The sequence below is a fragment of the Pavona decussata genome, unplaced genomic scaffold (assembly GCF_977016875.1).
Source record: "Pavona decussata unplaced genomic scaffold, jaPavDecu1.1 SCAFFOLD_243, whole genome shotgun sequence".
Classification (NCBI taxonomy): domain Eukaryota; kingdom Metazoa; phylum Cnidaria; class Anthozoa; order Scleractinia; family Agariciidae; genus Pavona; species Pavona decussata.
In genome coordinates this window covers 715,937-743,872 of record NW_028145648.1, presented here as the reverse complement: position 1 = coordinate 743,872, position 27,936 = coordinate 715,937, and the positions used below count along the sequence as shown (strand labels likewise).

At 36.7% G+C, this 27,936-nt stretch overlaps 2 protein-coding genes and 1 pseudogene across 3 annotated transcripts in view; 2 read left to right on the top strand and 1 right to left on the bottom strand.

Moving 5' to 3' along the window:
• The window catches only part of LOC146457452 (uncharacterized), a 30,154-nt gene extending 29,718 nt beyond the window's left edge, over window positions 1-436 (bottom strand). The window contains exon 1 of one of the 2 annotated variants that reach the window (XR_014858461.1): window positions 143-436. Coding sequence is in view for 1 of the 2 variants with exons in the window: in XM_085091926.1 (XP_084948052.1) it covers window positions 143-332 (190 nt within the window). In the remaining variant the exon portion in view is untranslated. The remainder of the gene's footprint in view (window positions 1-142) is intronic. The other variant, XM_085091926.1, reaches the window with a different exon arrangement.
• On the top strand, window positions 408-2,347 carry LOC146457451 (ciliary microtubule inner protein 2C-like). Its single transcript, XM_085091929.1, has one exon. The coding sequence runs from the start codon at window positions 494-496 to the stop codon at window positions 1,082-1,084; it is 591 nt and encodes a 196-aa protein (XP_084948055.1). The 5' UTR covers window positions 408-493; the 3' UTR covers window positions 1,085-2,347.
• A 3,704-nt stretch (window positions 2,348-6,051) lies between these two features.
• Window positions 6,052-11,135, top strand: LOC146457450 (uncharacterized; annotated as a pseudogene).
• Window positions 11,136-27,936: the final 16,801 nt, after the last annotated feature.

Below are 27,936 nucleotides of genomic sequence, written 5' to 3'. Positions count from 1 at the left end.
GTTCGAAAATCGAACTCACAGCAAAATAGATGTTCAATTTTGTTCGATTGCCGAACCCAATCGAACACCAATCGTTTGATTGGGTTCGATTGGATTTTTGTTCGATTTTGTACGATAAGATACCCCGGGTTATTTTACTTACTTGGTTTATTCACTTCCGGAAAAGGTGATTCATCCACACTTATTCCTCCCTTCCGCTGAGTAAGAGGAGAACATTTAGAGTTCTGTTGTTCTTGCTTTTTCTTCTTTTTCGGCCCTTTTGTTTCCTGTTTCGATTTCACAAACGTTTTGAAAGAAAACGGATTATCATTCTTTTCCCCTGCCTCCGCCATATTGGATTCATTGTTGGACACTACATTATGAATTACAAAGAGTATTTCCTATAACCGCTGGTGATTCTTTCGCAGTCTCAATCTCTGCTTGGGGTAAACAGATCAGTGGGGAAGGAGCCTTTCTTAGCAACAGTTGACAACGGTCTTCACAACGCAGTGAGATGGCAAACCATAAGCCAGCGAGGTTCTCCACATGGAACAGGGAAACATATATCGATCCTATAAATATGCCCGCAAATAGATATTATACACCTCATTTTATGGCGTCTGGTGATGATCAACGGTATGGCGAAGGACGGGAAAACTGGTTTCAAGATTACCGCCGCTCTCATATAGCCGAAAAAACCCTCGTAAAAAATTTGAATACTCTTGGCTCTCCTTACCGACCAACAAGCTTCTCTGATAAACCAGATCGTGTGCTGGGAACACGGTGCTTTAGAAGGGAAGCCGTGTTAAATAAACCTCGGCATCACCTCACTAACCGAATTCCCGACAGAGAGAGAGACCGCGCTCAAATTGACGACATTGGATTTCAACATCGACAACAGTACAGAGACCAAAGTGGTACCTTATTTGACCAAAAACTTGACTATTTCCACCACCCAACGAAAGCGGACGAGCAATTCTTGCCCAGAGTGAATCCTCGTGAACGAAGTATTGGAAATTATCCGAATAATACAAAAGCTGCTTTGGAATACACGTATGACAAGGAGAGAGGCCCTAAAGACTATGAGCTTTGGCACAAAGTTTAGTCATTAGAGACTGGTGATTGCGAGATAGAGGATTTTGTCAAAACCGACATCATCCTGAACTTCATAGCCAAGGAACGAACTCATTCTTGTTAATCCCGTTGGAAAAACAATTTTTTTTAAAGATAAACCCCATCCCGAAATGTTTATTTTTGTTATGGTCACACTGGTTGTCAAGTGTCAATGACAGGTTATTTAGGCACTTTGTTCTAGAAATGTCACAAGAATTCACTCTGGGTTATGAGAAATAGAAATTATTCAAAGAAAATTTCCCAGTTCATGTGGGATATATGAAAGAAATGTGAGAAGAAAATAATTATTTCCTTTATACTGTCTTTTAGTATCTAGTAGGATTCACCAAAGGGATGAGCTAAAATGAAGTTGTCATGGTTTTTTATAAAGTTACCTGTGAATTTTCTGAAGTTTGGAATAATCAGAAATTATACCTCAAAATGATATACAGTTTCCTGTTGAAAAAGGAGGAAAAAGTGGAAAGATTTCCACACAGCTCTCGTGCAATTTAGGGATGACAACTGTAGGTAAATTTGATACTGCAAGATGAGACTTTAGACTTTAGGCTTCCAAAAGAAGTTAAGTCAAGGCTGAGATGGCCCAGTTGAAAAACTAAGACTCTGAAAGACCGTTAAAGCATTATAGTTGTACATTTTATATATTTCATTTTTCATAGTTGCAAGATTATCGAGAGTTAGTGGGATCGTGCCCAACACCTTATTATTGTTGTTATTATTATTATTACCGGTATTATTTACCACCCCTCATTTTAATTCTGCATGAAGTACTTGTGTACTATCTCATAAACAAATAGCAAAATAAATTAAATTATGTATAAGGGGAGAAGTTGATACTTTTACTGTGGTGTTGAGATATTCTTGTAGTTAGCAAATATTATAAGGCAACATTAAGGTTCTTCGTTATTTCGTTTTCTGGACATAATTTTAGAGTATGTGTGAAGAACATGTGCTAATATGTATGTATTTATTCCTTGCTAAGTGCTCACACTGTCATAGTCCTGGCCCTGGAGGAACTTGTGCCTCTAATATTATAAAAAATAATACCAGATAGTCAACATAGATATGATTTGAACAAAAACAGGATGATTTTATCAATCAATCAGTTTCCTACAGAACTCACTAAGCTACCAGCAGACAATAAATATTGTGAAGCACTTATATATTTCACAATCTTGATTTAAAATAATCATTTAAAGTTGTCATTAATAAAAATAGGTCTTGTCTTAGTTTGGAACCTGACTCCAGGCTGGTGTTTTTCCATAACCTTAAGAAAAAAAACTGTCAATCACATACACTATCTCAAAATACTTCTATCTCAAAATGTTAATTCTTTCTTCTCTTCTGTCACAGACTCAAAGGCTATATTTTCCCGCAGGACCAGATATTAAGTGTAATAATACCTTTCAAGCAGACCTACATGTAACTACTGGGGAAATGGACTTTTTTTTTTACACGGATAGGTTTTGCCTGGAGCTACAACGCCTTTAATATCCATTAACATACGTGAAGTGAAAAATATTTGTGCCCCTTTTTTATAAGTCAAAGATAAACCATAGTCTCATTTTTTTTCTGTCAGCAAGTACAATCTTAATGCAGTAAATTCCTGCCATGCATTTCTGTAAGGTTTCTGCTACCTCTTCTAACACTTGCATTTAATAATATTATTCAGCTCATGTCAGTCAAATTTTGCATCCCTTTAACATACTACAATATTTCACACCTCTTGGGTGGAGGCTCCCCATACATCACAGTATGAAGTACCTTCCCTGCCCCCATCCCCAGTAGAGTAAGGACAGTAAGGCTCAGTTCCCATATGTTTACATATAAATGGGCAGGAGATCCAGCAAGCTCTGTTTAAGTTTTTAAAAGATTCCTGCTTAAGAGCTTCTGCCTGAGAGAACGGGGCAGGCTTGGAAATGAGGGTCTGCCAATTTCGCTCAAAATTGGCACACATAGTTACTATGAGGACTTATGTAACATACCAAAGTTTCAGCTTCATTGACCTTATTTGGGCTGAGTTCTAGATAACAGACTTCTGGGGGTCCCCTGAGGCTTATTTTTAGCTTAATTTTGATCACATTTCATTACTTTGCTTTGAATGCTAGAAAATTGTTCAGTCAAATCAAGAGTCATTTTTTGTTAGCTTAACTCTTGAACTTTCCTTAGAAAAACTTATGGCCCACAGGAATATTTCTGTTGCACATGTCAGTAATCTAAATTTGCGGCTCTTATTGGCAGGGGACAAACCGGAAATAGCCCAACTTAAAGTCCAATTAGTTTTGATGCCTACTTTTGGAGTATTTAATAAAATTCCAACATGGTCGTAAAGTGTAGTCCTAACTATGTGATAATCAAGAGAAAAATACTAAGGTTATCAACCCTTTTCACTTTGAAGCTATGCCTAGAAGATACTGATAAAGCCACTTCCGGTCAAATTCTTCTTTGCTCGACGCAAATGTGCCAGTAAATGCAAAATGCAGGGGCACCCAACGGATCGTTTCGGTAAATTATCTGTTCGCAAGGCCCTTAATTATGGGCGGCTGCATGGATCATAAAACGACTGGATTGGAAACTAGCTGACGCGATGGCCGCAATTGAGTTGAAATTCGTGACGTCATAAAAACCCCTGCAAAATGTAAACAAACAGCAATCGCCGGTTTCTTGTCAAGTGAAGAAAAAAAACTTGGCTGTAAAAATATCTAGTATGGAGATTGCTGAAAGTTTCGAGGAATGGGACGACCCAGATATTGAAACTCTTAGTACAAACCTCGATTGTTTGCTGCTCGGAAGAGAAGAGGAAGAAATTGACGAGTCTGACTGCTCCGGGTCCGAAGAAGACGAATGATGAAGATGATGAAAGTGTAAAAACTTTAAAGTGTTGCAAGTGCCGAAAAGTGTACCACACTATAGGATGGTTAAAGAGGCATGAAGAGAACTGCAGCGGTGCTGTAGGAAAGACGAGGAAAACAAAGCCTGAGAAACTGTCGGAGCATCAGAGGAAAACCCGGGCGATTCTCGCGGAGCTCGGATTTGAAGAGTACTTTGTTCGTGACTGTTTACCAGCCATTTTGGATTTCCTGAAAGAAATTACTTCCACTAAATCTGACATCGCGAAATTGAGGGGGAAGAGGTTTGCTGACTCTCAGCGTCAAGCAGATTTCCTTGTTACTGAACTGCAAAAGGGCACAGAAAACGAAGTCAAGACCTTGTTGAAATTTGTTGCAAAAAAACTTGTGGACAATTACATTTGCCAGAGATAACCTGTTAAGTACTTCAAGCAGGCAACAGTATATTGCGCAGCATTTGAATCAGTTTCGAAGTTCTGCCGAACTCGGATCAAAATGGATTGAACTGAACCACCTTGGCTCAGTTTCTTCTGAAAAGTTGCTGCAACAGAAAATAGTTACCATGGTTTTCGAAAGTATTTTAATCATCATCGGTCCGAATCTGTTGTTAGTGCTCTGCAAATTTGCGAGGAATATACGGGAGAGAGGCTACAACAACGTCCATTTCTCACACCTGTCGAGAACAATATCGTCGCCTACATTGCTGGGTATGTCTGCCGAAAGACCAGAGACCGGTTAAAAAGAAATTATGATACTAGCTCACGGTCCTCGAGCCAAACTGCCAAATGCGCAAGGCTTGACCGCATAATCAAGCTTTTAAACGAAATGGTGCCGAGTGTTGCCAAGCAGACACCGGCTATGACTTATCCGAATTTGATGACAAAGTCATTGACCAGGGGTGGCCTTTCTCAAGTGGACTGTTCAACATTTACTTTCTTTTGTTACCTGGAAGTTTCCATCCGTCCTTTTCTTAGCTTAGCACGTTTTTGTAGCAGCACTCGAAAGTCTGACATTGCACTACTTGACCAATTGATTGACAATTCTTCTCTGTTGAAACCAACCTGGCCTTACTCCTCATCTCTTCCTGCTGAAGACAGTAATTTACTCCTGAAGCTTTTCGTTCAGTTGTACTTTCGTGTTCGAAAGTGGGCATATCTAAAGGTGTACCAAGAAGAAAGCAAATTTAAAGAACAATTGGCTCATTTGAACACCTCAGCTCCTTCTGTTGATTTGCATGGCAAGGACAGCATCAGACAAGCACTGATGCCCTAGAAATTATGCTATTTAAAATGTACAACAGCATCTGAACACCCGGGGGGGGGGGGGGGGGCTTGCAATGAAACAGCTGGAGTGCTCGTTGAAAATCTGGAATTAGACCCCTAAAGGATACCAATCTGGGACGTGGCTCAAGCTTTTTGTGACCCCTGGAAGATACCAATGAATCTAAAGATATACAGCTACTCCTGATAACTTGAACCTTCAGGGGAAATAGAAAAAGGTGGAGTTATCAGAAGTTCGGGTTATCCAGGGTAAAATTATATAGAAAATGGCCTCAATGAAAATGAAAATTACTTGAGATAGTGGGAGGTTCGAGTTAGCAAGCATTCTAGTTATCCGAAGTCAACTATAATTTATTTGTCTCTGTTTCTTCATGTGCAACCCTAAATGGGTTAGCCCAAAACACCCTAAGCGAGACCAAACATCTGAAATTTGCATCTCCATCTGTTTCATATGGGAGCCCCCCCAGGTCTGAACAAAGCTAGATGCCAGCAACTGTATTGGCTTATTATAGGTCACAAATGTGCAGTGCACTTAACATCTGAGGGGGGACTACTCTCTTACGTGGGCTATATTGGTATGTGGAGTCCCAAAAGGTATGGTTTTTCAGCCGTCTTGGTCAATGTGTGTAATGGACAAGAATCCAATCCCATCTGCTTGTTGTTAAGGATGCCAGAATAAGCTGTGGCCTGGAGAGCCAATTGGATCATATGCACACCAGTTGTCTTATCTGGGGTCCGATCCGTATTGTCCATAGTGTCTGAAGTCCAGTCCGAAGGTCTGTTCTATTTTTCCAGTGGCCACGCAAAACGAGATGGCGGGAACGCACTCTCATTCTGAACGTAGGGTAACAGAGAGCAGAGTGTTGCTTCTGGTGAAGACGCCTACCTATGAGAAGCGGGCCACCGTTGAGAAGTCAAATTTCACGGAAATGACCGAGGCCTTTGCGATCGAAATTGGAAGGAGAGAGCACCATGACGATCGATCGAAGGTGCCGGTGACCCCCGGGGGGGGGGGGGGGGGGGGGGGGGTACTCCTCGGAATTCTTGGTGGGGGTGTGCCGCCCGGGTCTTCCAATCCCGACCCTATTTCAGACCTAAACATACCATTTTCCACACCCGTTTTCAGACCTGATCTTTAAAATTCATACCCGTTTTCAGACCTGATAATTATGCATCAGTGCCGAACGGAAGTTGACGCAAGGAGTAAAAGTAAAAGTAAGCTGGAATGACATAGTTTATCTATTTCTTTTTCTCGCTATCAGTCAGTCGTTCCAGTTACGTACTGAGAAGAAAAATATGTTTGTAAACTTTCGTAAATGTTCCCGGCCCCAAAAACCCGACCCGATTTCAGACCGTAATTATCAAAATCTATACCCGTTTTCAGACCAAAACGGCTCAAAAACCATACCCTTTGGGGCGGCACATACCTATATACCTTATATAGGGGAGTACCCCCCCCCCCCCCCGGGGCCGGTGACAACACGAGTGAAGGATGAGAGAACGCGCCAACGGGTTAGCAGAAGTTATTATTCGCAAAGTACCGTTTCGCATAGTCGCTTTCGCAAAGTACCATTTCGCAAAGTACCGTTTCGCAAAGTACCATACGCCCCCCCCCAAAAAAAATGATCAAAACGGCAATCTCCGTCGATAACTTAGTGCCTTCTTCTTTTTCTTTTCTTATGATCTTGTAATGTTTTGGGAAGTACAAAAACATAAGATATAGGTTTTCACAAAAGTATCACCTTTGTTGTACCTTTTGCCCTAAACATAATAGCCTAAATGACTTTGGCCACGTTTAATAGCGTGTCCATGAGAGGACCAGGTAGTGGTGATACATGCCATCTCACCGATTTCAATGAAACTGGGCCAGATTGAAGGGCCCACCTAATAACTTCATAAGCCAAAGTAGTTTGATATTTGGAATTTTCCGGGGGGAGTTAAACCACCCCCCTGCTTTTTTACAAAAATTCCCATAAAAATTACTCTAAAAAAGGTTAGAGTGAGGGGCTCCTGAAGCTTGTAGAATTTATCTTATTCTATTGTGGTTCAACATGAGCATAAGTACATCCTTCATGAGTTATGTACAGGAGTCTCAGATTATTTGATTAATTACCAGGCAGCATAATCTAACCAGTTACTATAACAGGCTTGTTTGAAGAATCCCGTGGTATTTTTTTTCAATTCAAATTTTCGCACTATGGTTAGACGAATGATTATTTTAGCAATTGTTAGAAGAAAATTTAGAAAATGAATAGAAAATGGTTTTTGAGAGTAGTTCATAAATAGCTTAAGGCGTAGAAATGCATTAATCTAGCAGTCTTTCGGTAATTTTTACGCGCTGAGCTTCATTAGCTTTCATGTGGAATATCGAATTGCATAGTCTATATCAACATTCGAAGTAATAGTCAGTGTTTTCCCGATGAATTTGCACTAGCAAACTCATATCTTGCCACGATGTAACATGAACTAGTTCGTCACTACTACGTATCCTTCTTAGGGAGTTCCTTTTAACCACGTAGAAAACAACTTCTTTAAGGTGTGAATGAACTGCAAATCTTTGCATCCATTAACTTTAACGAATTAATTTTAAGGTAGATTTTTAGGATTTTTAGTAGAATTTTTTCAAGATCTTTTTTACTCATCTGACCGCACCACATGTTCATGTTCAAATTATTTTTCTCGTGGCATCCAACGCCAAGCCCGTGATACGCATTCAAAAGATTCTTTAGACCAAAATTTTGGAAAATGTTCAAAAAGCCTCGCACACTTTGCTATCGTATCATCTCCTAAAAGATATAGACCAGTTCGTTTATGATGTCTGTGGTGACGCAAGAGAAATTAATCTGGTGAAGCAATCATTGTCTGTTGCCTACCAAATGAATTAGATTAGTTTCCAAGAGAGGATGTGTTTTCCGAAAGGCACCCCTAAAGTATTATCGAAACCGTAACTTAGCAATTTCGCGCAAATGCATTTGAGTCGCGTTTTAAATGAGGTCAGTGGAAACGCATTTCTATGTAAGTCTCAAGGACACAACCTACACCTTAAGACAAGGATAACACCTAAAAGCAGATTCATTTGCTTGTTTGAAATAATTTTTTGACGAAAGGAGGTAACAGGTTTTGACTAGTAATTTTTATTTTCCAGAAATCTTCAAAGGTTTTATCAATTGTCATCACTTTGCTTCCTTCTTCCTCATTTGTGGAAACGGGATTATTCTCGGGAGAGAAGAAGAAAGATTTTGATAAAAATCTTCAATGAATTCAAATTGAATCCCACACACTGGATTTACAGTTCTCCATTTACTCCAGACAAAGATGGTGTTTGTATCTCAAAGATATTTCTGTGGTGCCCGTTGCAACATCAGCCAGTGCTTTGCCCCATTCACAAATGTCCGCTAGAGTTTCATTCTTGGACCACCAAATTAACTCATCAAAGTCCACGCAATCCAAGATTAGTGTACGATCTACAAGGAAACATAATTCTAATTCAGTCGATCTACATGCAGATGTAATCAGAATCTCCCAAACCACACAACGCCTGGTCACGAATATTACTATGCATCGACAGATATCTTGAACGTCGTTCCTCGGACAATCAAGGAGAAGTTTCCGATTACTAAGCTTTTCTACCGATCCGCTTGTACCAAAGATTTGCTTGACTATGTCGTGACCCACATTGGACGTGGACAGAACTTTTTAGAACTTTCGGAAAACATTGGGTCTATTTAATTTTCAATCATTTATCAGAAACCACAAAGACAGTATTGATCCGAACACTTTTTATGATCGTATTCTATATTCATATCCAAGCAATGACCAGCTGATGCACATGTTTCTATCATATTTTAATGGCATGGAACATTCTTATCAAAAACAAATGGAATCTAGACCATGTTCAATTTTAACATGTGACCACACATTTAAAGTGAGTAAGCACGTTGGAGTGGTGAAGAGTTCTGACAATGCTTTTATAAATCAATTTGAGAACTTGTTTATTGCATTAAATGAACATGGTCAAGTTGCGGCATGGAGGCTGACACGAAGTACAGCTTTTAAAGAACTTGAAGACCTATTAAAAGACCTAAAAATATGTCTAGATGCGAAAGGTCAAGAACTACACATGATTATGTTGGATGACTGCTGTTCCAGCCGCCCATCCTATCGCAAGGTTTTCCCCGCTGTTCCAGTAAAACTGTTTTTTTTTTTTCGATCAGTGCCTGCCAACGTTTTGTCAGAACGATGAAACGATGATGTGGGAACAACTAGGAGATAAACTAGAAAGGGAAAACCTCATTTATCTCCTTCTCACTTGGATTTGTGAATAAACGGCTATTATTATTATTATTATTATTATTATTATTATTATTATTATTATTATTATTATTATTATTATTATTATTATTATTATTATTATTACTATTATTACTAGGGCGATGGAAACTCCAATTCGGAAAGTGTAGAGGCCAATTTGCAAATGTTTGTAAAGAAATGGAAACACTGTCTATCTGATGAAAGTAAGAATGCCATAGAGAATATGAAAAAACATAATCGCAGTGGTTGTTGTTCAGGAATTCCACCTGGAGTGGGCACCAAAAAAATGAGCGACTACACAAGCAACTAAAAAGCTCCCTTCTTGGCGGAGCATCCACTATCTCTCCTGAACTTGCTACTGCAGTATTCACCGTAGTTTCGTACGAATGGAACTGTGAAATTTCCCAAGATCATAAGAAACATCGTTCCAATGTTTGAGTGATTCCTGTTGTACCAATTGAGATTCAACTAAAGGAAGGAATGGCTACTACCTTAAACGAGCCCACCAAAAAATTTAAGAGCACCGGTGTGCCAGAAAACGTCCCTGTAGCAATGGCAATTGCAAAGGATAAAATCTGTGTCTCGGCATCATCCTCACATATGGAATTTCGTACCGGTGTTTTTGCAGACAGGGTTGAAGATCTGAAAAGCGAAAAGGTACTTGACTAGACATTAAAAAGAGTTCTTCACTTGAACGATGTTCTGTCAACAGTTGAGAAGAAATGCACCTCAAGAGCGTTTGATATGTTTAACTTTCCTTTCTCTGACGTGAAAAGAATGGTCCACGTTTTTCGTGGACAAAGATGCAGAATCAGATCAGAAGACAACGAAATCGACGGTGAACTCTTTACAGAAATGAATCGTGAGTGCCTACAGTGACACCTGTCTGCATTTGCCCTTGAATTAGACCAAGTCCCTGGAGATGGCGATTGTTGTTTTGCGAGTATTGTCACTGAACTTCATAAATTACTAGTCAGCAATGATGACGGTAATAAGGAATTCGCTGGACATTTGAAATCTATTGGACTAGGAAAATCATTTGAGACAGACACACTTCAGCTGCGACTATTGTTCTACCAGGAAATTGAGAAAAATATCGAGAAGTATAGTTCTTTTGTGGACTTCAACGTGAAAGACGAACTAAGGAGATTTTCGGAGTCCGGATCGTTCAATAGTTCCTTGGGTGACCTCTGTGTTTCTGGATGTGGCAATCTGCTTAAGATTCCAGTCGTGATGATCCCTTCTATTCCTGGTTCACCGGTACTGACGTTTGTGCCATCCACGCTTCTTAAAAAGCGTTCAATCTACATTGCCTATAATCATTCGTCCCCGGGTCATTACGATAAAACTAAAGGTGACCTTATTTTTTGTATTCAAAACTTCTAAATGCACAGTTTTCATTGCCCACGCGAAATTAAAAACCCTGATACCACGAGAATTAACGACATGAAGGAAGGTTGCGTTTTCGCTGTCCACACGGATAAATTACTTACAAGAATCTAGGTGATAGCCCTGATCAGTCCTGTCAGTGTGTTGTCCTAAAATAGATTTTAATATTTCTTTCACTTTCAATTGCGCGTATCCAGTTTGTTTGTATTATACCCAATTTTTCCTTATTCATTTCACCTCCAGTTATTGACAATTTTAACACTGGGGAAAAACAAGATCTAACAGCAACAAAAACAACAACTCAAAACAAGAGGTCAAGCAATTGCAGATTGTTCTTGAAACAGAAAGGAGAAGTTGTTCTTAGATCCTGTGAAAGTTTAAGGTGCTGATGTGCCAACGCAGGTTACAAATGCTCAAGAGAATGTCGGTCCATCAAGTAACGTCATAAAGAATAAGGTAAAACTGTGCAAATCGCTAACGTCATAAAAGATAAGACAAAACTATGCGAATCAGTAACGTCATAAAAGATAAGACAAAACTGTGCCAATCAGAAACGTCATAAAAGATAAGACAAAACTGTGCGAATCAGTAACTTCATAAAGAATAGGAGAAAATTGTGCGAATCAGTAACGTCATAAAAGATAAGACAAAACTGTGCAAATCACTAACGTCATAAAGTATAAGAGAAATGGCGCGAATCAGTAACGTCATAAAATATAAGACAAAACTGTCCGAATAAGTAACGTCATAATGGATAAGAAAAAACTGAGCGAATCAGTAACGTCATAATAGTTAAGATAAAACTGTGCGAATCAGTAACGTCATAAAGGATAACACAAAACTGCGCGAATCACTAACAACATAAAACATAACAATAAACTGTGCGAATCAGTAACGTCATAAAGGATAAGAGAAACTGCACTAATCAGTAACGTCATAAAAGATGAAAAAAAAAACTGTGAGAATCAGTAACGTCATAAAAGATAAGAGAAACTCCGCTAATAAGTAACGTCATAATGGATAAGAAAAAACTGAGCGAATCAGTAACGTCATAATAGTTAAGATAAAACTGTGCGAATCAGTAACGTCATAAAGGATAACACAAAACTGCGCGAATCACTAACAACATAAAACATAACAATAAACTGTGCGAATCAGTAACGTCATAAAGGATAAGAGAAACTGCACTAATCAGTAACGTCATAAAAGATAAAAAAAAAAAACTGTGAGAATCAGTAACGTCATAAAAGATAAGAGAAAACTGAGAAAATAAGTAACGTCATACTTGAATAGTTAAGATAAAACTGTGCGAATCAGTAACGTCATAAAAAATAACAGAAAACTGCCCAAATCACTAACAACATAATAGAGATAACACAAAACTGCGCGAATCAGTAACGTCATAACAGATAAGACAAAACTACGCTAATCAGTAACGTCATAAAAGATAAAAAAAAAACTGTGGGAATCAGTAACGTCGTAAAAGATAAGAGAAAACTGTGCAAATCAGTAACGTCATGAAAGATCCGACAAAACTAGGCTAATCAGTAACGTCATAAAAGATAAAAAAAACTGTGCGAATCGGTAACGTCATAAAAGATAAGACAAAACTGCTCGAATCAGTAACGTCATAAAAGATGAGACAAAACTGTGCAAATCAGTAACGTCATGATAGATCAGACAAAACTGGGCTAATCAGTAACGTCATAAAAGATAAGACAAAACCGCTCGAATCAGTAACGTCATAAAATATAAGACAAAACTGATCGAATCAGTAACGTCATGAAAGATCAGACAAAATTGGGCTAATTAGTAACGTCATAAAAGATAAAAAAAACTGTGCAAATACAGTAACGTCATAAAAGATAAGACAAAACTGCTCGAATCAGTAACGTCATGAAAGATCAGACAAAACTGGGCTAATCAGTAACGTCATAAAAGATGAAAAAAAAAAATGTGCGAATCAGTAACGTCATAGAAGATAAGACAAAACTGCACGAATCAGTAACGTCATAAAAGATGAGACAAAACTGTGCGAATCAGTAACGTCATAAAAGATGAGACAAAACTTTGCCAATCAGTAACGTCAGAAGAAATAAGACAAAACTGTGCAAATCAGTAACGTCATAAAGGATCAAACAAAACTGTGCGAATCAGTAACGTCATGAAAAATAAGACAAAACTGTGCGAATCAGTAACGTCATAAAGGATAAGATAAAACTGTGCCAATCACTAACGTCATAAAACATAAGACAACTCTCTGCGAATCAGTAACGTCATAAAAGATAAGACAAAACTGTGCGAATCAGTAACGTCATAAAAGATAAGACAAACCTGTGCGAATCAGTAACGTCAAAAAAGATTAGACAAAAATGCGCGAACCAGTAACGTCAAAAAAGATTAGACAAAACTGCGCGAATCAGTAACGTCATAAAGAATAAGACAAAACTGTGCAAATCAGTAACGTCATGAAAGGTAAGACAAAACTGTGCGAATCAGTAACGTCATAAACGATAAGATCAAAATGTGCCAATCACTAACGTCATAAAAAAAAAAAACAACTCTCTGCGAATCAGTAACGTCATAAAAGATAAGACAAAACTGTGCCAATCAATCAGTAGGGCCATAAAAGATAAGACAAAACTGTGCGAATCGTTAACGTCAAAAAAGATTAGACAAAACTGCGCGAATCAGTAACGTCATAAAGAATAACACAAAACTGTGCAAATCAGTAACGTCATAAAGAATAAAAGAAAACTGCGCAAATCAGTAACGTCATCAAGAATAAAAAAAAACTAAGCGAATCAGTAACGTCAAAAAAGATTAGACAAAACTGCGCGAATCAGTAACGTCAAAAACGATTAGACAAAACTGCGCGAATCAGTAACGTCATAAAGAATAAGACAAAACTGTGCAAATCAGTAACGTCATAAAGAATAAGACAAAACTGTGTAAATCAGTAACGTCATAAAGAATAAAAGAAAACTAAGCGAATCAGTAACGTCATATTGGGTAAGATAAAACTGAGTCAATCAGTAACGTCATAATGGATAAATTAAAACTTAGCGAATCAGTAAAGTCATAATCGATAAAATAAAACAGCGCAAATTAGTAACGTCATAATGGATAACTTAAAAGAGCGCAAATCAGTAAAGTTATAATGGATAAAATAAAACAGAGCGAGTCAGTGACGTCATAATAAATCAGATAAAACAGCGCGAATCCGTAACCTCATAATGGATAAGATAAAACTAAGCGAGTCAGTAACGTCATAGTGGATAAGATAAAACTGAGCGAGTCAGTAACGTAATAATGGATAAGATAAAACTGAGCAAATCAGAAAGGTCATAATGGATAAGATAAAACTGAGTACCTCAGTAACGTCATAATGGATAAGATAAAACTGAGTACATCAGTAACGTCATAATGGGTAAGATAAAACTGAGTACATCAGTAACGTCATAATGGATAAGATAAAACTGAGTACATCAGTAACGTCATAATGGGTAAGATCAAACAAGGCGAATCAGTAACGTCATAATGGGTAAGATAAAATTGAGTTAATGAGTAACGTCATAATGGATAAGATAAAACTGCAAGAATCAATAAAGTAATAATGGGTAAGATAAAACTGAGCGAATCAGTAACATCATAATGGATAACATAAAACTGAGTAAATCAGTAACGTCATAATGGGTAAGATAAAATTGAGTCAATCAGTAACATCATAATGGATAATATAAAACTGAGTAAATGAGTAACGTCATAATGGGTAAGATAAAACTGAGTCAATCAGTAACGTCATAATGGGAAAGACAAAACTGAGTCAATCAGCAACGTCATAATGGGTAAGATAAAACTGAGTAAATGAGTAACGTCATAATGGGTAAGATAAAATTGAGTCAATCAGTAACATCATAATGGATAATATAAAACTGAGTAAATGAGTAACGTCATAATGGGTAAGATAAAACTGAGTCAATCAGTAACGTCATAATGGGTAAGATAAAACTGAGTCAATCAGCAACGTCATAATGGGTAAGATAAAATTGAGTAAAACAGTAACGTCATAATGGGTAAGATAAAATTGAGTCAATCAGTAACATCATAATGGATAATATAAAACTGAGTAAATGAGTAACGTCATAATGGGTAAGAAAAAACTGAGTAAATGAGTAACGTCATAATGGGTAAGATAAAATTGAGTAAATGAGTAACGTCATAGTGGGTAAGATAAAATTGAGTAAATCAGTAACGTCATAATGGGTAAGATAAAATTGAGTCAATCAGTAACATCATAATGGATAATATAAAACTGAGTAAATAAGTAACGTCATAATGGGTAAGATAAAACTGAGTAAATGAGTAACGTCATAATGGTTAAGATAAAACTAATTGAATCAGTAACGTCATAATAGGTAAGATAAAACTGAGTAAATGAGTAACGTCATAATGGGTAAGATAAAATTGAGTGAATCAGTAACGTCAAAATGGGTCAGATAAAACTGAGTGAATCAGTAACGTCATAATGGGTAAGATAAAATTGAGTCAATCAGTAACATCATAATAGGTAAGATAAAATTGAGTAAATGAGTAACGTCATAATAGGTAAGATAAAACTGAGTCAATCAGTAACGTCATAATGGGTAAGATAAAACCGGGAAAATCAGTAACGTTATAATGGGTAAGATAAAACTAAGTAAATCAGTAACGTCATAATGGGTAAGATAACACTGAGTAAATCAGTAACGTCATAATAAGTAAGGTAAAACTGAGTAAATCAGTATCGTCATAATGGTTAAGATAAAAGGGATTGAATCAGTAACGTCAGTCATAATAGGTAAGATAAAACTGGGAAAATCAGTAACGTTATAATGGGTAAGATAAAACTGAGTGAATCAGTAACGTCATAATGGGTAAGATAAAACTAAGTAAATAAGTAACGTCATAATGGGTAAGATAAAAGTGAGTAAATCAGTAACGTCATAATGGGTAAGATAAAACTAAATAAATAAGTAACGTTATAATGGGTAAGATAAAACTGAGTAAATCAGTAACGTCATAATGAATAAGATAAAAGTGAGTAAATAAGTAACGTCATAATGGGTAAGATAAAAGTGAGTAAATCAGTATCGTCATAATGGTTAAGATAAAACTGATTGAATCAGTAACGTCATAATGGTTAAGATAAAACTGATTGAATCAGTAACGTCATAATAAGTAAGATAAAACTGAGTAAATCAGTATCGTCATAATGGTTAAGATAAAACTGATTGAATCAGTAACGTCATAATGGTTAAGATAAAACTGATTGAATCAGTAACGTCATAATAAGTAAGATAAAACTGAGTAAATCAGTATCGTCATAATGGTTAAGATAAAACTGATTGAATCAGTAACGTCATAATAAGTAAGATAAAACTGAGTAAATCAGTAAAGTCATAATGGGTAAGATAAAACTGATTGAATCAGGAACGTCATAATAAGTAAGATAAAATTGAGTAAATCAGTATCGTCATAATGGTTAAGATAAAACTGATTGAATCAGTAACGTCATAATAGGTAAGATAAAACTGAGTAAATGAGTAACGTCATAATGGGTAAGATAAAATTGAGTGAATCAGTAACGTCAAAATGGGTAAGATAAAACTGAGTGAATCAGTAACGTGAAAATGGGTAAGATAAAATTGAGTGAATCAGTAACGTCATAATAGGTAAGATAAAATTGAGCGAATCAGTAACGTCATAATGGATAAGATAAAAATTAGTAAATAAGTAACGTCATAATGGGTAAGATAAAACGGAGTGAATCAGTAACTTGATAATGGGTAAGATAAAATTTAGTGAATCATTAACGTCAAAATGGGTAAGATAAAACTGAGTGAATCAGTAACGTCAAAATGGGTAAGATAAAATTGAGTGAATCATTAACGTCATAATAGGTAAGATAAAACTGAGTAAATCAGTAACATTATAATGGATAATATAAAACTGAGTAAATGAGTAACGTCATAATGGGTAAGATAAAATTGAGAGAATCAGTAACGTCAAAATGGATAAGATAAAACTGAGTAAATGAGTAACGTCATAATGGGTAAAATAAAACTGAGTACATCAGTAACATCACAATAGATAATATAAAACTGAGTAAATCGGTAACGTCATAGTGGGTAAGATAAAAGTGAGTAAATGACTAATGTCATATGGGTAAGATAAAACTGAGTAAATCAGTAACATGACCATGGATAATATAAAACTGAGTAAATCAGTAACGTCATAATGGATAAATTAAAACTGAGTAAATGAGTAACCTCATAATGGGTAAAATAAAACTAAGTGAATTAGTAACGTCATAATGGATAATATAAAATTGATTAAATCAGTAACGTCATAATGGGTAACATAAAACTGAGTAAATCAGTAACGTTATAATGGATAATATAAAACTGAGTAAATGAGTAACGTCATAATGGGTAAGATAAAACTGAGTAAATCAGTAACATCACAATGGATAATATAAAACTGAGTAAATCAGTAACGTCATAGTGGATAAATTAAAACTGAGTAAATGAGTTACGTCATAATGGGTAAGATAAAACTAAGTGAATTAGTAACGTCAAAATGGGTAGGATCAAATTGAGTAAATCAGTAACGTCATAATGGGTAAGATAAAATTGAGTCAATCAGTAACGTCATAATGGGTAAGATAAAACTGAGTCAATCATTAACGTCATAATGGGTAAGATAAAACTGAGTAAATGAGTAACGTCAAAATGGGTAAGATAAAATTGAGTCAATCAGTAACGTCATAATGGGTAAGATAAAACTGAGTCAATCAGTAACGTCATAATGGGTAAGATAAAACTGAGTAAATCAGTAACGTCATAATGGGTAAGATAAAACTGAGTCAATCAGTAACGTCATAATGGGTAAGATAAAACTGAGTCAATCAGTAACGTCATAATGGGTAAGATAAAACTGAGTCAATCAGTAACGTCATAATGGGTAAGATAAAACTGAGTCAATCAGTAACGTCATAATGGGTAAGATAAAACTAAGTAAATCAGTAACGTCAAAATGGGTAAGATAAAATTGAATCAATCAGTAACGTCATAATGGGTAAGATAAAACTGAGTCAATCAGTAACGTCATAATGGGTAAGATAAAACTGAGTAAATGAGTAACGTCATAATGGGTAAGATAAAACTGAGTCAATCAGTAACGTCATAATGGGTAAGATAAAACTGAGTCAATCAGTAACGTCATAATGGGTAAGATAAAATTGAGTCAATCAGTAACATCATAATGGGTAAGATAAAACTGAGTAAATGAGTAACGTCATAATGGGTAAGATAAAACTAAGTGAATTAGTAACGTCATAATGGATAATATAAAAGTGAGCGAATCAGTACCGTCATAATGGGTAGGATAAAACTGAGCGAATCAGTAACGTCATAAAGGGTAAGATAAAACTGAGTAAATTATTAACGTCATAATGGGTAAGATAAAACGGAGCGAATCAGTAACGTCATAATGGATAAGATAAAACGGAGCGAATCAGTAACGTCATAATAAATAAGATAAAACTGAGTAAATCAGTAACGTCATAATGGGTAAGATGAAACTGAGCGAATTAGTGACGTCATAATAGGTAAGATAAAACAAAGCGAATCAGTAACGTCATAGTAGGTAAGATAAACCTGAGCGAATCAGTAACGTCATAATAGGTAAGATAAAACAAAGCGAATCAGTAACGTTAAATTGCGTAATATAAAACTGGGCGAATCAGTAAGGTCATAATAGGTAAGATAAAACAAAGCGAATTAGTAACATCATAATGGGTAAGATAAATCTAAGTAAATCAGAAATGTAACAATAGACAAGATCACACTGATCGAATCAGTAGCGTCATAATAAATGAGATAAAACTGAGCGAATCAGTAACGTCATAATGGGTAAGATAAAAGAAAGCAAATCATTAACATCATAATGGGTAAGATAAAACTGAGTAAATGAGTAACGTCATCATGGGTAAGATAAAACTGAGTCAATCACCAACGTCATAATGGGTAAGATAAAACTGAGTAAATCAGTAACGTGATAATGGGTAAGATAAAACTGAGTCAATCAGTAACATCATAATGGATAATATAAAACTGAGTAAATGAGTAACGTCATAATGGGTAAGATAAAACTGAGTAAATGAGTTACGTCATAATGGGTAAGATGTAATTGAGTAAATGAGTAACGTCATAATGGGTAAGATAAAATTGAGTAAATCGGTAACGTAATAATGGGTAGGATAAAATTGAATAAATCATTAACGTCATAATAGGTAAGATAAAATTGAGTAAATCAGTAACGTCATAATGGGTAAGATAAAACTAAGTAAATCAGTAACGTCATAATGGGTAAGATAAAATTGAGTCAATCTGTAACGTCATAATGGGTAAGATAAAACTGAGTCAATCAGTAACGTCATAATGGGTAAGATAAAACTGAGTAAATGAGTAACGTCATAATGGGTAAGATAAAACTGAGTCAATCAGTAACGTCATAATGGGTAAGATAAAACTGAGTGAATCAGTAACGTCATAATGGGTAAGATAAAACTGAGTCAATCAGTAACATCATAATGGGTAAGATAAAACTGAGTAAATGAGTAACGTCATAATGGGTAAAATAAAACTGAGTCAATCAGTAACGTCATAATGGGTAAGATAAAACTGGAAAAATCAGTATCGTCAAAATAAGTAAGATAAAACTGATTGAATCAGTAACGTCATAATAGGTAAGATAAAACTGAGTAAATGAGTAACGTCATAATGGGTAAGATAAAACTGAGTGAATCAGTAACGTCAAAATGGGTAAGATAAAACTGAGTGAATCAGTACCGTCATAATGGGTAAGATAAAACTGAGTGAATCAGTAACGTCATAATGGGTAAGATAAAACTGAGTGAATCAGAAACGTGAAAATGGGTAAGATAAAATTGAGTAAATCAGTAACGTCATAATGGGTAAGATAAATCGGAGTGAATCAGTAATGTCATAATGCGTAAGATAAAGAATGAATCAGTAACGTCAAAATGGGTAACATAAAATTGAGTGAATCAGTAACGTCATAATGTGTAAGATAAAAATTAGTAAATGAGTAACGTCATAATGGGTAAGATAAAATTGAGTGAATCAGTAACGTCATAATGGGTAAGATAAAATTGAGTGAATCAGTAACGTCATAATGGGTAAGATAAAACTGAGTCAATCAGCAACGTCATAATGGGTAAGATAAATCTGAGTAAATCAGTAACGTCATAATGGGTAAGATAAAACCGGGAAAGTCAGTAACGTTATAATGGGTAAGATAAAACTAAGTAAATCAGTAACGTCATAATGGGTAAGGTAAAACTGAGTAAATCAGTATCGTCATAATGGTTAAGATAAAACTGATTGAATCAGTAACGTCATAATAGGTAAGATAAAACTGGGAAAATCAGTAACGTTATAATGGGTAAGATAAAACTGATTGAATCAGTAACTTGATAATATGTAAGATAAAACTGGGAAAATCAGTAACGTTATAATGGGTAAGATAAAACTAAGTAAATAAGTAACGTCATAATGGGTAAGATAAAAGTGAGTAAATCAGTATCGTCATAATAAGTAAGATAAAACTGAGTAAATCAGTAAAGTCATAATGGTTAAGATAAAACTGATTGAATCAGTAACTTCATAATATGTAAGATAAAACTGGGAAAATCAGTAACGTTATAATGGGTAAGATAAAACTAAGTAAATAAGTAACGTCATAATGGGTAAGATAAAAGTGAGTAAATCAGTATCGTCATAATAAGTAAGATAAAACTGAGTAAATCAGTAACGTCATAATGGTTAAGATAAAACTGATTGAATCAGTAACGTCATAATAAGTAAGATAAAATTGAGTAAATCAGTATCGTCATAATGGTTAAGATAAAACTGATTGAATCAGTAACGTCATAATAGGTAAGATAAAACTGAGTAAATGAGTAACGTCAAAATGGGTAAGATAAAACTGAGTGAATCAGTAACGTCAAAATGGGTAAGATAAAATTGAGTGAATCAGTAACGTCAAAATGGGTCAGATAAAACTGAGTGAATCAGTAACGTGAAAATGGGTAAGATAAAATTGAGTAAATCAGTAACGTCATAATAGGTAAGATAAAACTGAGTAAATCAGTAACGTCATAATGGATAAGATAAAAATTAGTAAATAAGTTGTAGTAACCGAAGGGTTCTTTATATAATTGAAGACACGAGTGAAGACACAGACATCCGTTTAACTCACTGTATTATACCATGTGCTTTCTGCTTACAGTAATCATGTGATACGTATGATGTATTGCATAATCATGCACTATCATATTACTACATTCCTCCCTTTTCAGTACATTCCTGTACAAATCGTGAATGTAAAAATAATCGACCAAGATCTCTTATTACTAAAATATAATCATAAATGATTCGTGCGATTATATAACAGTAACAGTTTATGTCCAATGTCCGATCGGTGTCCTAATTCTTAGCTATTCTCTCACGTGTTTCTCAAATTCTAATTGTCATTGTTCAAAATCTCTTAAGTGTCCTTCGAAGACTGATCTAGGCCTTCTGTTGGATCGCCTGAGTGGTTCCGGTGCGGCCTGGTTATGTTCTGCATCGTTGCTAGCTGCATCCACCCTCTGTGCTGCTATTGCTGGTGGTTGTGGGAGATATGCAGGTGGTATCTGTGTTTGAGGTTGCGTTCCTGTTTCCCTTTCGTTGGAATCGGTGTTGCTGGTATTGCTTTTGAGACGTCTGAATTTTGATTTGTCTCGGCAGATACTTTTGCCATCAGTTAACCTCTTGGCGATGATGGTTGATCCCTTCACCTGGGTCACGACATATATGTGCGGTTCGTACGGCGTCTCAGCTTTTCGTTTCTTGTCTCGCTTTACGATGACTGCTTGCCCGATGTCTAGGTGCAGTTCCGTCGCTCGGTATCGCTTGTCGTGGTATTGCTTGATTCGTTCTTTGTAGTTTCGGTCGTTGACTCTGACTTCTTGATCCTGTGTTGGTATGGATGATGGGAAGTGTTCAAGTTTCGTCCGGATCTCTCTGTTCATCATTAGCTCATAGGGTGTCTTCCTGGTTGCTGGGTGTGGTGTATCCCTGTATGTTTGGAGCATGTCGTAGGTTGCTTCGCGTACATCTATCCCTTCCTGTTTTGCGATTGTCGCTATCTTGTTTACGAGCTTGTTAAAACCTTCGACTTGGCCTTGAGCTTTCGGATGTTTGGGTGTGATCTTCTTGTGACTGAATCCCATTTCTGTTGCAAGTGTCTGGAACTCTTTTGAGTTAAATGGCGGTCCATTATCGGTTTGCACTGTCTGTGGTACCCCATGTGTGGCGAACATCTTCTTCAGTTTTCTTCGGACTGGTTTGATAGATGTTGAGCTGATGAACTCTGCTTCTGGGTATCTTGAGTACTGGTCGGTTACAACGAGTACGTATTCGCCATTAGGAAATGGGCCACAGAAGTCTGCCTCGACGGTGTTCCACGGTCGTTCTGGCAGTTCCGTCATCTTGGCGGGTTCAGTGTGCTGAGTGTTGGTGGTCACTTGGCAGCTGAAGCATGTGCTAACAATATCGTCGATGCGTTTGTTCATGCTGGGAAACCAATACTTCCGTCTGAGAAGTTCTTTTGTTTTTGAAATGCCTAAGTGTCCCTGTTTGTGAGCAATGCTGACAATCTTGTCTCGCAGTGATTCTGGTGGGATAATCCTGTTGAGCCTCAGCAGGACTCCTTCGGATTCGTAAATGTCTGCTCTTACGTCGTAGTATGGTATCAGGTCTGGATCGTTTCTATTCCATTTCCCTGTTTCAAGTGCTATCTTCAACTTCTGCAGCACTTTGTCTTCTTTACTTGCTGATCGGATAGTGTCCATGACTATCGCGTGGTCTGCGTCAATGACTGCTTTGACGTAGCCTTCATGTTTTGTTTGCTGGACCTCTGGTAATGGGTGTCGGGAAAGGTAGTCAGTCATATTGGATTTCCCCGGTATATGTACTGCAGTGAAGTCTAGGTTCTGCATCTTCATCACTATTCGCTCTATTCTTGGTGGTAGCTTTGCAGTTGGATTATTGAAGAGTGGGAGGAGCGGTTTGTGGTCAGTTGCTAACTGAAAGTGCTGTGCTCCAAGTAGATACATGTGTAACCTGGTGGTGGTAAACTCTGCAGCCAGTGCTTCTCGTTCTATTTGAGAGTACCGTTTCTCGGTGTCTGTTAATGATCTGCTAACAAAGTGGATTGGTTGGTAACCATGTTCAGTCTTTTGGAACAAGCCACCGCCAAGGCCAGTTGGGCTGCCATCGCATATGACCATGGTTTCTCGACCTGGCTTGTATGGGATGAGAACTGGTGCTGAAGTAATTGCAGTCTTCAGATCTTCGAAAGCAGTTTGCTGAGCTTCGGTCCATTCAAAGCTGTGTTCCTTCTTTGTGAGTCTTCTCAACGGTTCGCAGCGGTTGGAAAAGTTGCTGATGTAACGTGATAGATAGGCCATCATTTGCAAGAATGACACAAGCTCTTCTTTAGATTTCGGTGGGTTGCATTCGCTGACAGCTTTGACTTTACTGGGACTGGGCTTCAATCCTTCGGCAGTGAACAGGTGCCCATGAAAGTCGATGGTTGATTTTCCAAATTCACACTTCTCCTTACGTAGGGTAAGGTTGTGGAGCTTCAGTCGTTGAAGTAAAGCTGCTAAGTTGGCATTGTGATCATCCCAGTTGGTTCCGCCAATCATGATATCGTCTCGGTTGTTAAGGACTCTTGGTATTCCCGAGATAATCTTGCTCATTTCAGCATCAAATAAATCTTGGCTGTTGACACCTCCAAACGCGAGTCGCTTGTAACGATAGTTACCCCATGGACTTGAGAATGTCATGAGTTTTCTTGATTCTTCGTCTAGTGAGAACTGGTGGTATCCGTGGTTCATGTCAAGTTTACTGAAGACTTTGCAATCTTTGAAAGTGGTGATGAAGTCCTCTGTGATAGGCGCTTGTACTTGTCTTGTGCGCTCCATGGACTCATTCAGTACTCTTAAGTCAAGGCTGACACGGATGTCGTTGGGTTTTTTTGGTTTCGGTTGGACAACCAGTGGTGAGCACCATGTGATGGAGTCATGTTCTGGCACCTTTTCCATGATGTCTCTCTCGACAAATTCTTCCATTCGGTGACGTAGAGGTTCCATCAGGTGGTATGGTACTCGGCGGGGCTTTTGTGCGATCGGTTTCGCATCTTCTTTAAGTGGTAAATGGATTTCGATGTCTTGTCCATCTCTTCTTGCTTTGCCAATGCCTCTAAATCTCTCTTCGTGCTGAAAGAGAATCTTGTTAAGATCTTCATTTCCGGTTTGGATCTTGTGGATCTTCTGTAATTCTTCTCGATTTGGTTCTTTCAGTCCTCCTGTCGCGTCAAATTGGATCATTCCCAGCTCTTCCAGTGTTTGTCTTCCGAGTAACGGTAGGGAATCGATTGTTCCTTGAATAACGGCGATTGTCGCTTGTGTTTTTCGCGTTTTGTTTTCTAAGGTGACGTCGCATTCTCCAATAACTGGTAGATCTTCGGTGAGTGTTTTCAGCTTGATCTTCGTGTTGCGTAATTTAACCTCCGGCGTTACTCGTAGCAATTCATTGAACTGGTGTTCGTCCATGACGTTTGCATCGGCGCCTGTATCCGGTTCAACTTCTATTTTGGTTCCATTGATCCAAATCGCGCATTTGTTTTTCTCGATGGTGTCCTGTGCTGTACGGTGTACGTGCATGTGCTGTACGAGTCTGGCGATGTCCTCATCGAAAGAGTCTTCGCTTTCTGAAATGTCGCGTGCATCCTGTGCATCTTGTTCAACGTGTCGAACTCGTCTTCGGCGGTGTTGATGATCTGTCGGCAGTCTTGGCTGTCGCGGCGCGTGCTGAAAATCTTCTTTCTTGTCATTTCGGCGACCCGATCTGCCACCTTGTTTATCATCTGAGCGGTATCTTTGATCCGTGTTACGGCACATTTTGGTGTAGTGGTTACGTTTACCACATTTGTAGCATTTAGCTCCGTATGCTGGGCAATTTCCTTTTCCATGTTTTGAACCACAGCGGGGACACATACCATTGTTGTCACGCTTGTAACTTTTGACTTGTTTAACTTTGTGTGATTCCGTTGTGTCCTGGAGTTTCTGGTCGATTTCGTTTGCTTGGGTAAGATAAAACGGAGTTAATCAGTAACTTGATAATGGGTAAGATAAAATTGAGTGAATCATTAACGTCAAAATGGGTAAGATAAAACTGAGTGAATCAGTAACGTCAAAATGGGTAAGATAAAATTGAGTGAATCATTAACGTCATAATGGGTAAGATAAAACTGAGTAAATCAGTAACATTATAATGGATAATATAAAACTGAGTAAATGAGTAACGTCATAATGGGTAAGATAAAATTGAGACAATCAGTAACGTCAAAATGGATAAGATAAAACTGAGTAAATGAGTAACGTCATAATGGGTAAAATAAAACTGAGTAAATCAGTAACATCACAATAGATAATATAAAACTGAGTAAATCGGTAACGTCATAGTGGGTAAGATAAAAGTAAGTAAATGACTAATGTCATATGGGTAAGATAAAACTGAGTAAATCAGTAACATCACAATGGATAATATAAAACTCAGTAAATCAGTAACGTCATAATGGAAAAATTAAAACTGAGTAAATGAGTAACCTCATAATGGGTAAAATAAAACTAAGTGAATTAGTAACGTCATAATGGATAATATAAAATTGTTTAAATCAGTAACGTCATAATGGGTAACATAAAACTGAGTAAATCAGTAACGTTATAATGGATAATATAAAACTGAGTAAATGAGTAACGTCATAATGGGTAAGATAAAACTGAGTAAATCAGTAACATCACAATGGATAATATAAAACTGAGTAAATCAGTAACGTCATAATGGATAAATTAAAACTGAGTAAATGAGTAACGTCATAATGGGTAAGATAAAACTAAGTGAATTAGTAACGACATAATGGATAATATAAAAGTGAGCGAATCAGTACCGTCATAATGGGTAGGATAAAACTGAGCGAATCAGTAACGTCATAAAGGGTAAGATAAAACTGAGTAAATCAGTAACGTCATAATGGGTAAGATAAAACGGAGCGAATCAGTAACGTCATAATGGATAAGATAAAACGGAGCGAATCAGTAACGTCATAATAAATAAGATAAAACTGAGTAAATCAGTAACGTCATAATGGGTAAGATGAAACTGAGCGAATTAGTGACGTCATAATAGGTAAGATAAAACAAAGCGAATCAGTAACGTCATAGTAGGTAAGATAAACCTGAGCGAATCAGTAACGTCATAATAGGTAAGATAAAACAAAGCGAATCAGTAACGTTAAATTGCGTAATATAAAACTGGGCGAATCAGTAAGGTCATAATAGGTAAGATAAAACAAAGCGAATTAGTAACATCATAATGGGTAAGATAAATCTAAGTAAATCAGAAATGTAACAATAGACAAGATCACACTGATCGAATCAGTAGCGTCATAACAAATGAGATAAAACTGAGCGAATCAGTAGCGTCATAATGGGTAAGATAAAACAAAGCAAATCATTAACATCATAATGGGTAAGATAAAACTGAGTAAATGAGTAACGTCATAATGGGTAAGATAAAACTGAGTCAATCAGCAACGTCATAATGGGTAAGATAAAACTGAGTAAATCAGTAACGTCATAATGGGTAAGATAAAATTGAGTCACTCAGTAACATCATAATGGATAATATAAAACTGAGTAAATGAGTAACGTCATAATGGGTAAGATAAAACTGAGTAAATGAGTTACGTCATAATGGGTAAGATAAAATTGAGTAAAAGAGTAACGTCATAATGGGTAAGATAAAATTGAGTAAATCGGTAACGTAATAATGGGTAGGATAAAATTAAATAAATCAGTAACGTCATAATAGGTAAGATAAATATGAGTAAATCAGTAACGTCATAATGGGTAAGATAAAACTGAGTAAATCAGTAACCTCATAATAGGTAAGATAAAACTGAGTAAATCAGTAACCTCATAATGGGTAGGATAAAATTGAGTAAATCAGTAACGTCATAATCGGTAAGATAAAACTAGGTAAATCAGTAACGTCATAATGGGTAAGATAAAATTGAGTCAATCAGTAACGTCATAATGGGTAAAATAAAACTGAGTCAATCAGTAACGTCATAATGGGTAAGATAAAACTGAGTAAATGAGTAACGTCATAATGGGTAAGATAAAACTGAGTCAATCAGTAACGTCATAATGGGTAAGATAAAACTGAGTCAATCAGTAACGTCATAATGGGTAAGATAAAATTGAGTCAATCAGTAACATCATAATGGGTAAGATAAAACTGAGTAAATGAGTAACGTCATAATGGGTAAGATAAAACTGAGACAATCAGTAACGTCATAATGGGTAAGATAAAACTGAGTCAATCAGCAACGTCATAATGGGTGAGATAAAACTGGGAAAATCAGTAACGTTATAATGGGTAAGATAAAACTAAGTAAATCAGTAACGTCATAATCGGTAAGATAAAACTGAGTAAATCAGTAACGTCATAATAAGTAAGGTAAAACTGAGTAAATCAGTATCGTCATAATGGTTAAGATAAAACTGATTGAATCAGTAACGTCATAGTAGGTAAGATAAAACTGGGAAAATCAGTAACGTTATAATGGGTAAGATAAAACTGAGTGAATCAGTAACGTCATAATGGGTAAGATAAAACTGAGTGAATCAGTAACGTCATAATGGGTAAGATAAAATTGAGTGAATCATTAACGTCATAATGGGTAAGATAAAACTGAGTGAATCAGTAACGTCAAAATGGGTAAGATAAAATTGAGTGAATCATTAACGTCATAAT